The 10724-nt window shown below is 34.6% G+C and overlaps 1 protein-coding gene across 1 annotated transcript; it reads left to right on the top strand.

Annotated features, from left to right (window-relative positions):
* The first annotated feature begins 957 nt into the window (after window positions 1-957).
* On the top strand, window positions 958-9367 carry LOC107646194 (dolichyl-diphosphooligosaccharide--protein glycosyltransferase subunit 2). Its single transcript, XM_016350400.3, has 20 exons — window positions 958-1200; window positions 1338-1485; window positions 1813-2002; window positions 2120-2209; window positions 2527-2589; window positions 2766-2832; window positions 2991-3055; window positions 3481-3535; window positions 4347-4474; window positions 4555-4670; window positions 4826-4895; window positions 5526-5630; window positions 5718-5807; window positions 5911-6059; window positions 6320-6431; window positions 6514-6597; window positions 7782-7862; window positions 7945-8172; window positions 8833-8955; window positions 9101-9367. The coding sequence occupies exons 1-20, from the start codon at window positions 1185-1187 to the stop codon at window positions 9215-9217; spliced, it is 2097 nt and encodes a 698-aa protein (XP_016205886.2). The 5' UTR covers window positions 958-1184; the 3' UTR covers window positions 9218-9367.
* The last annotated feature ends 1357 nt before the right edge of the window (window positions 9368-10724 follow it).

Raw genomic sequence — 10724 nt, 5'->3', positions numbered from 1 at the left:
ATTGAATTCTAATTCCATCATTTAAAGGTGTCCAAACAAGCTGTTAAGGGTATAACTAAAACATATTAAAATGTAAGGGATAAAATTAAAATCAAACATTAATAATAAAATTGAAATAACATTTAAACATTGAGGATAAAAATAACATTTTATACTTAGTAAATACTTTTCTAAAAAATATCAATAAAATAATTTTATAGATAAAATCAAAATGAGTAATTTATTAAATAATTTTATCAAACTTCTTAGATTATTTTATTGAATTAACCTAATTTTTTTATAACTAATCAGAATAAAATTACCAACAATAAAATGTATTCGCTTTTTAATTTTATTATGGAGAAAGTAATGGTATAGAACAGCGATATGAAAAAGCAGCGTGGTATTAAAGAACTAATAATCGGATGGTGCGAGTGCTCCCAGACAAATCAGACGGTCTAACTTCAAAAAAATATATAATAATCAATTTGAACCAACCGATTTGATTTTTGTTTTATTAAAAAAAAAAATTTTATTCCGATTTGATTTGCTTCTTCCAAATTTCAAAATTTTTCCCTTGCAAATCGGATCATCGGACCATCCAATTTACCCATGATATTTTCTTTTAAACATAACTCGCATGGTCTAACTTGTCTATAACACAAGTCAGAAAAGACTACCCCCACAAATTGGTCTAGCACAACTATGTCCCATAAAGCAGCACATCACATACATGCCTCCAATAATAAAAAAAAATGAGCCAAATGTATTTTCTAAAAAAAACAAGATTTTCTTTTATAATGAGAAAGAAATCTATAGCTGATGTATTTTTTATAAGATTCTAATTACATAATCAAAGGGCACAAGATTAGCACTATATATTTGACAAACCAAACATTATCCAACTTCTTGTTATTACACTCTGAAGTTTTGGTCTTCTTACCTTCTTATTAGAACAATCAATCTCCTACATCCTACAATATAGCATGCAAATATGCAATACTTGTATGAATATATAGTACTACTCGGGAGAGAATAGGCAATATAACATAATTCAAGGGACATTTCAGTCAAATCGAATTTCACGCCATTGACCCAAGTCTTTCTAGTAAAATCCAAGGCTCCAAGCTCAGCTGCACTGCGCTCTCACTCTCTTCCGACTCAAAGAAAGTCATCGCTGCGAAGAGTAACTAAGCCACGCTCTCATGTTGCTGCTTCCGCGTAAGATCCCTAACCTCATCGTTCTTGATCTCCGTTCCTAACATCCAACTCACCAAATTGCAAACCATAACCGTTAATCCTTTTTATTCGCTTAATTGTTTAGATTTCTTGTTGCATTGATTGGTTTGTTGCTGCAGGAATGTCTTCAAAGCTAGCACGATCATTGCTGCTTCTGCTTTTCGCATTTTCGATCTGCGATGCGGTCGCGCTTCCCGGCCCTATCTCCGATCGTCACCGTTCTGCTGCTTTGGAGCTCTTCGCCCCTCAGCACGGTTCATTTGCAAGGTCAATTAGACCCCCGTTTCTCCTTTTCTTTTTGTAGCTTAGGAAGCCACTCTGTTTGGATTGCTTATATGCTTGGCCTTGGATTAATTCTAATTTCCATCCATATGTTTCGGAGTTGTTTAATTTAATGTAATTTTATTTTTTAATTTGTTATATTTATTCCTCTTGTAATTGTTTCTGAAAAATTGAAATCCAACATTTTGGTCTGGGAACATGCTTGACACATCATAAGACAAATACTAGGCATTAGCTCATATGCGTTTGTTGAAATTATAGATGACTGTGTATAAGGCGACTGATTAGTATCTTATGATTTGATAATATCAGTTTAGAAGAATCCTATGAGGCCCTTAGAATCTTTGAGATTCTTGCGGTTAGGGAGAAGCCTGATGTGAGGGCAACAACTTGTCCAAAAGTGTTGGAAAATCTTGTCTCATCCACCCCACTGAAGGATTTGTTCTATGCCTTAAAAGTTAATGGCATATTAAAATGCAAGGTTAATGGTGACATTTTCAAGGTATTATTATTGTCTTGATTTGGTTCTGGTTATCATTGCTTTTGCAATGAAATTTCCGTTCACATGTTTTCTAGCATGTCTGAAAATTTGATGGTAGAATTTGTTTATTTTATAAAGGATATTGCTTCGAGACTTAAAGCTACTGTCAAGGATGCAAAGACTTTAATTGACCTGTATTACTCAATAGGAAGTTTGCTTCTTATAAAGGTAACTATCTGGACTCAACCTAACTATGTTTGGTGAGCTATGTTACGTGAGTTTCTATTACATTTCTCTTGGGATACTGGTGTATTGCTGGAAATTTTTTCTTCTCTGTACTTGTGAATTGGGCTTTATTTTCTGTACATCCTGTCTATATGCTGTAGCTGATGTATGCAGAAATTATTCTGAACCTTCAAATGTTATCCAAATATGCCCAAAGTTTCTTCTGTTATTTCTAAATACTGGATGCATGTCTCATTTGCAATGTGATATTGTGTTTCACTATTGTTCTCTCCTGCTAGTCACCCCTTTTTTGCATACAGGACCAGGCTTCTGATGTTGATGTGCTTCTTGCCGATGCTGATGGGACCTTCCACTCAATCAAGGTATGTTTTTATAACCTTTGGTAGAATATGCTTGTAGCAAGATTTTGCATCTTTATGGTGGTCTCTTTGGATGTTTTGATCCGAGAATTAATATATTTGTTTTACCATGAGTTGTATCAATTGTTGCTGCTGCAATGTCACATGTACAATGGTTTCATATCCTGCATTACTTGCAGGCGCTAAGCCAAAGTGATGGAAAATGGCGCTATACTGATAAACCAGAATCTAGTACTTATGCTGCAGGTAATGCCTTATGCTCTTATGTTGGAATATGTTTTATTTTATTGTTTCTTTATATGCATAGTAGTTTCAGCTTTGTAACTAGAATTTTAATTCCATAAAACATTGCTGTTTACCTATTGTTAGTCAGTGATAATGTAAGCTATTCGTGTTATACACAGGATTGGCTCTAGAAGCACTGGCTGGAGTGATCACATTAGCGTCTTCTGAGATTGATCAGTCTAGGGTAAAGTTTTTGATCTGAAATTGGTTGCTTGACTTGCTTCACAAACTTTAAAGCTTGTTAAATTGAAAGTATTTCCTACATTGAGTAGAAATTCATGTAGATGTAATTATTTCCGTTATTACAATGTTCTGTAAGATTTCTCCCTAGAAATTTTGTCATTTTAATTACAACCTAATGATAAAGCACCAGCAAGGAACTGTTAAATAAAAATGAATTCAAGTGGTAGGGCAAAGTGAAAACTCCAACTGAAGTACTCCATTTTGGAAATTGCAATGTACTTTAATCTAATACTAAACTCGCCAGTGTTATAATGTTATGAGAATTTATCTGTTTTGCTTTTGCTTTTATTATGTATCTTGCAAACATATATTGCCTCGGCATCCTTGAACCTGTATCAATATCTTATATTAGCTCCATATTGTCAGGTCAATTTAGTGAAAAATGATATACTGAAGCTTTTTGACAGCATTGAAAAATATGGTATGTATAAGTTTGCTTTTACCTTAATCTTGTTTAGATTTTGGAGGCAATTAATGCTCTTTTATAATTTTAGAATTCCCTACCCTGGATGTAGCAGCAATTGTGCCCTTTAGTAGAGTTTATTCTTTTGTAAATGCTAGATTTATATTATCTTCCATATCAGTGATTTTCGTTTTGGTTTCATTACATTTTGTTTCATTTTTGGTTCTCTGCTGCCCCCCCCCCCCTCCTCCCCCCAATTCAGCGTAAATGTTGACTACATTGCGATTTATTATCCTCATTCTTTAATTTTTATGTCCTATACACGGTAAGATTTTTATGCTTTTAATTCTTAACAATATTGACTGTAAACCTGTATTTGATACTTTACATATTTTCTTAATGGTTTCATTTAGGTTACCCTTTTCTTTTTACCTGTTGCATGTGACGGGAACTTGTTATTAATGATCACTGTTGATCAACTTAATGTCCTACTTCTATGAAGAGTTACACAGAGACAGATTATTTACCTCTCCAGAATACTTGATTCTCGAGTCCCGTTTGTTGTGGCAGTCAAGTTGTATATCTCTCATAGGGTAGAGAATGGATAAAATTGTTTCACGTTTGTCTTGGTGCACTGCAGAACTGTGGAATACCATTTGACCTCAAATGATATAATTGGCTTGAAAACTCTTGTGCCACTTGCACACTGTTATGTTATGCCCATCCTCCCTAATAATTCTTCTGTCCAAAGACTTTGTATGTTAAATGGCTCTACTTTCTATTACATTCTTCGTCACAATAGTTTTTGATGAATGCATTAACACTTCAGATGATGGAACTTTTTATTTTGATGAGAAACTGGTTGGTGGACATGAGCATCAAGGTTCTATTTCCACAACTTCTTCAGTTGTTCGTGGGGTTTTCGCATTTGCTGCTGTAACTTCTGGAAAAATAAATGTATGTGGATTGTAAAGGACTACTCTCTAATTTTTAGTCTGTTAGAATTTTCTACTAACGTTTTGGCTTTGCACTTCCAGCTTCCAGGTGATAAAATATTGGGCTTAGCAAAATTTTTTCTGGGCATTGGAATCCCAGGAGATGCGAAGGACTTATTCAATCAAATAGAATCATTAGCTCTTCTAGAGAGCAACAGGCAAGTTGTTTTCCAAGAACAACATATTGTTGTAAAGTGCAGCTTTACAGAGACATCTCTCCTTTTTTCTTCTGTTTTGGTTCTTTGCTGATACACTGACCTCGTCAATATTCTTTAAAAAATGTATATTTCTTAGCTTTCTTCTTGTGGTGCAGGATTTCCATTCCGTTGATATTGTCACTTCCTGCAAGTGTTTATTCATTATCAAATAAAGATCAACTCAAGGTATAAAGTTGAAAAGTCCCTTTTCGGGAAGTATCGTATCCAGTAGCTATTTGAAATTGGCATGAACAACTTTTGTTTCTGGCTTTCATTGGGTTTCTTTTCTAATGCTTAGACATGATACATGATAGGGCACAATGGCATCGTTTGATTCATATAGTTGACCCCATCTAGTGGGATGATAAGGTTTTGTTGTTGTTGTTGTTGTTGTTATTGTTGTTGTATAAAGGAGAAAATAGCCTGTAACCCTTTGGTGTATATGCATTTTGGGCCATGAACATCCTGTAAGCCATCTTCTGCCACGATTCTGTTGTTGATGTGTCAAATCCATACGTAGGCTACTACTACTAATTTTCAGTGGTTTCATCTCCGATGAGTTCCTTAAATTATTTAGGCTATGCTTTCCTGTGTCATTTCCTGTTTTTCTGATATGGAGCTTGAGGACCTCCCCCTTCTGCCGTTTTCTCCTATTTGTTGCTTGTTGGTTTATATGCATGCTGTACAACATTTTCAACTTATGACTCAGTTGGTTATGTTAAATTATTTATCAACTTCATGATTGTATGGTGTTTCTACTTCTCATTTACTGTTGGAGAAAATGACAACTTTCTATTGTACTTTGAACTTAATCAGGTTAGGGTGAATACAGTGCTTGGTTCAGCTGCACCTCCTTTAACAGTTAAGCTTGTCCGGGCTTTCAGCACTGTTGCTAAAGATTCGGCTGTTATTCAGAACAAGGTAAGTGATGAGTCAATGATTTGTTTTCTCTGCGTTTGACTTCGCATCGTCTGAAACTTTGGATTTTGCTAAATTTGCATGATACAGGACCTCAAATATGACCAGAATAGCGGACATCATGTATTGGACGTTTTACCAGATAAAGTGGATGTGGGTATTTATGTGTTTGTTTTTGAGGTAATGCTGTTTGTTTGTTTACAGTTTAGTTTTCCTTTCAGTTGGGATCAATGTGTATTTCTATTCTGCCTCACAATTAAATTACTTTGAGCCTATCTTGTAGATGGTGCTTCATGATGCTGACGGAGAAAAAGTCTATGCTACCGGAGGCCAAATTCATGTGCCAATATATGTCACTGGCATTGTTAAAGTTAGCAATGCAGAAATTGCAGTTCTGGACAATGATCTTGGAAGTATTGAAACCCAGAAAACGTAGGTTTCTATTTTGGATTTTTAAAAAGATTTATGCTGTTACATTTAGGATGTATGAGTATGCTGATAGTTGGTTGGTATGTCTAATTTTAATATGCTTGTCATGTTGTATTGTGTTTAATATAAACTTCCTTTTCTTTTTGTGATGTTAAGTCTAAACTTAATACATCTGAATTTAATCTGAGTTTTGAAATTTGATTTATAATTCTTTTGCATAAACTTTTTGTTGCTTCATTTTATACTCCCACTTTGCTATCCAGGCTAGATTTGGCTGGAAATGACATTGTTTCGCTCTCAGCTAACCACCTGCAAAAATTCCGTTTTTCTTTCCAATTGACAACCCCTCGTGGTCATGCATTTAAGCCTCATCAGGTTTGAGTTGTTGACTTAGACAGTTAGACCCTATTTAGTTTTACTTAAATGCTTTGTTCATTGAGGATTAATTGTTTTTCAGGCATTTCTCAAGTTGAAACATGAGACAAAGTATGAGCACATCTTTGTTGTTGGAAATGCTGGCAAGAAATTCGAGATTGTTCTTGTTAAGTATCTCTTATTACATATTACATATTTCATTACCTAGCTTCAAATGTCTCTTCTTCAGTACTCATTGAATTTGTTATAATTCATATTAGATAGATATTAACAGATGCTGAATTTTGATTATTTGTTCTTGTGCGGTTGTGCCTATCACTTAAAATCATAAAAACCCAATTGCATCATTGAGCAGAAAAGTTATGTGCTGGTTTTTATATAATGCACCTCCAATTTCTTCCAGTCGAGCTGGCTCATTTATCTATTAGAGTAAAGTATCGTTTTTGTCCCCAACGTTTGAGGTAAGTCCTAAAGTTGTCCCTATCGTTTCAATCGTCCTATTTAAGTCTCTAATGTTTCAAAATTAACTCAATGTTGTCCTGCCGTTAGGGATCCGTTAATAGAATTGATGGCGGGACGAAATTGAGACGATTTTGAAACGTTAGGGACTTAAATAGGAAGAAAACGTTGGGGACGAAAACCATACATAGAAATAAATTTTAGTTTTATCCTTCAATAATATCATTTTTTTACTGTACATAATATTCAATTATTTTTTAATCACATCTAAGTAAATTAAACTTAATCACATTACTTTCATTCTAAATAAATATTTTTTTATAATTTTACACTTAAAGTTATAAGTTAATATAAAAATATAAAAAAATTTATTTAGAATGAAAGTAATGTGATTAAGTGTAATTTACTTAGATGTGATTAAAAAATAATTGAATATTATGTACAGTAAAAAATTGATATTATTGAAGGATAAAATTAAAATTTATTTCTATATATTGTTTTTATCCCCAACGTTTCCGTTCTATTTAAATCCTTAACGTTTCAAAATCGTCTCAATTTTGTCCCGCCGTCAATTCTGTTAACGGATCCCTAATGGCAGGACAATATTGAGCCAATTTTGAAACGTTAGGAACTTAAATAGGACGATTGAAACGTTAGGGACAACTTTGAGACTTACTCCAAACATTGAGGACAAAAACAATACTTTACTCTATCTATTAAGTACAAACTATGTGTAATTATAATATAAATTGAATGTCCTGACTGCTCTTGATGTGGGATATTTAATTGTTACACTTATGTTTTGGTGAAGGCTGCAGGAGTAATTTCATTCTGGTTTAACAGTACATCATGTTTAATGTTCTACTGATGTTTGTAATTTTGGCTTTTTAGGATTTTCTTGGCTTGGTGGAGAAATTTTACTATCTCTCTGGCAGATATGACATTGAGCTGACTGTTGGTGATGCTGTCATGGTATCTTGAAGTGTTTGCTCAGCTTAATTTCCCCTTTCCCAATTATATTGGCAATCTGAGAAAAAAATGTGTATTGTTTCAGGAGAACTCTTTCTTACGGCCACTTGGCCATCTTGAATTAGATCTTCCAGAAGCACCTACTAGCAAGGCACCCCGTCTTCCTCCACTAGCTGTTGATCCATACACGAGATATGGGCCCAAAGCTGAGATAACCCACTTATTCAGGACTCCTGAAAAACGACCACCAACACAACTCTCTCTTATTTTCTTGAGTTTGACCCTTCTGCCCTTAATTGGCTTTTTGGTTGGGGTAAGTCTTATGTTTATCTTGAGTAGAGAGTGGTACACATGTATCTTTATCCCTTTCAATATTAATATGGTGATGATAATTGAAAAAAATATGGGAGGTGGAAAAGGAAAACACAATAAAATTAGCTAGAAACTAGAAATGTTAGTTGTTTCTTCTGTTACTTTAATGCTAATATCTCAGTTACCAATAATTTGAATTATATAAAGGGCATTTTTTTTAGGATAAAAACTTAAAAAAGAAATATATGGGATAAAAACTGAAGCCTGAAAGGCCTTCTTGTTTTCTTTATCAGTAGAAGGTTATCTTTTTACGCTCCTATAAAAAGAAAAGAACACAAAAATTCCCCTTATGGTCACGAAAAACTAAAAACTCTTTGTATTTGATTACTTTTAACCTTTGGAGCATACTCCCACAGTGAAAAGATATATCTTCCGATTGGGAAATTGAGATGGTTTATAACAAGCATGAAGGGAAGTCTCTTCTCTGCTTAGAATAAAAGGTTATTGCAACTGTTAAGAGCACTATTGGCCAAAGTCATATCATTGATGGATAATAAATGAAAAGATTCAGCGTGATATTGGCCTATTGGGCTTCTGCAGAGATTAATCTATCTACTTGTATAGTTAGCATTTATCACACTCATTCTGGTATCATTTACAGCTATTGCGCTTGGGGGTAAACTTGAGGAACTTTCCTTCTTCAGCAGCACCTGCTACATATGCCATCCTGTTCCATCTTGGCATTGCCGCGGTTCTGGTTCTTTATGTACTTTTCTGGTTGAAGGTATGTCCGCTCCGCAATGCTATTGAACAAGTTTCTGTCAGCTTATTGCAAGCAAAACAATGTTAAATTTCAATGTTCACCGACTATTACATTCCAACATTTTCTATACGAGACCACGAATTGACATTTGATGTTCATTATGCAGCTGGACTTGTTCACCACACTTAAAACAACAGCACTTCTTGGAGTTTTTCTGTTGTTTGTGGGACACAGAATCCTTTCGCATCTTGCTACCACATCAGCCAAGCTGAAATCTGCATAAGGAACATTGTGTATTTATAAAGAGAATGAGAAATATGAGTTTTCACTTGTAAAGATTGTACTAATCATTTTTGTAGGAACTATGTTGCATAATCTTACGTGAATTTTAGAGAGCTCAATTATATCAAAATAGAAAAGCATATTAAAAACATTCTACGGCTCGTAATCTTAGGCATAGTTCTACATAGGTTTTATAATTACAAGTTCTATGAAAAATGTAGTGATTTGCCGCGGTATCTTGAATTTTATGTCCATTTACCCCAATGACAGTGTACTTCAAAAAAAGGAAGAGACGGGGGGGGGGGGGGGGGGGGAGAAATATTAATCAGGGGTTGCCGTCATATAACTTAGCTAAGATAATTCTTTCTATAGATGTACCGAAACCTATCTCAATCTTGTTACATATGTTTTGGTCATTTGTGGCAACAGATTCAAAGACCGAAAATCTTTTTCCCTGAAAAAGACTGCAAATGAACCCAAATTTGTCTTTGCTCCAGTGATTATAATCTCGTGGTGTCTCGTTGTCTTCGTCGCTTACCCAGCCAGAGCTTGCTGCACAGAGGAGTTGCCTGTCGTCTTCTTCGCTGGCCTCGTCAGAGCCTATTGTACAAAGAAGTTTGTCGTGGTCGTCGTCGTTGGTTTTGTCGGAGTTCACCGTATAGAGGAGCTCACCGTGCCGTGCAGAGGACGTTATCCGCAGCAACAAGGTAGCTTAATTCATGGCTATAGACTATGGAGTCTATTCAAACTTCAAAGTAATGGCGGCCAAGGATGACACATGACTAGCACTACATTCAATTTAGGGAGTGGGGCCAAGGATGACACATGACTAGCACTACATTCAATATAGGGAGTGGGTCGGGTGGTTCTTGGAGTCGGGTTTGGGTTGTAGGGCATAGCCCAAGTCCAAAAACAAAAAAACTCGTATTTATATGAAATTGATAGTTAAAAACTGTTAAATAGTTTAATATATTTGACTAAATTGTTATCTAATGAATTTTAACTATTATATTATCGAACATCCTACACAAAGTTCATGTAAACTCGAACACTGAAAGCTAAAAGAATAGGAATTCTCTTGGTTAGACTATAATAATAATATCACACATTAGATTAGACTAGCTATACTTTGTCCAAACCCAACTCGAAAGTGCACCTCTTACATTTTTAATTCAATTCCGTAACATGATATTTTAAGTAGATCTAAAATTTCGGATAAGAGTGGCTCATATTTTTATTCATCCCCAGATTGGTCAATAGCAATGATTTCAACTTCTAGATCATATAAGAATGTTTGATGCTCTATTATTACCTATTTTAAGAATGAAGGTCCAACTATGTTTGATCCACACGTTGCATTCAGGAATAAAACTTTAGGCAAATTATTCCTTTTATGACTATATTATATTTTGATACGAGTAAACTACCATTTCTATCCACGAAAGTTTTAAACGCTGATAAATCTACTCACAAAAAAAAGAAAATTATCATTTGTACCCATAAAACAT

Source organism: Arachis ipaensis, chromosome B6 (genome assembly GCF_059453495.1).
Source record: "Arachis ipaensis isolate K30076 ecotype BB chromosome B6, ASM5945349v1, whole genome shotgun sequence".
NCBI lineage: Eukaryota > Viridiplantae > Streptophyta > Magnoliopsida > Fabales > Fabaceae > Arachis > Arachis ipaensis.
Note: the sequence above shows the minus strand (reverse complement) of the source record. Positions and strands in the feature narration are given on the sequence as shown.

Bases quoted from the DNA above. Each gene is read 5' to 3' on its own strand.
- LOC107646194 (XM_016350400.3), top strand. The intron at 1,486-1,812 runs GTCAATTAGACC...TGATAATATCAG, and splicing joins CAGCACGGTTCATTTGCAAG to TTTAGAAGAATCCTATGAGG. The intron at 2,833-2,990 runs GTAATGCCTTAT...TGTTATACACAG, and splicing joins ATCTAGTACTTATGCTGCAG to GATTGGCTCTAGAAGCACTG.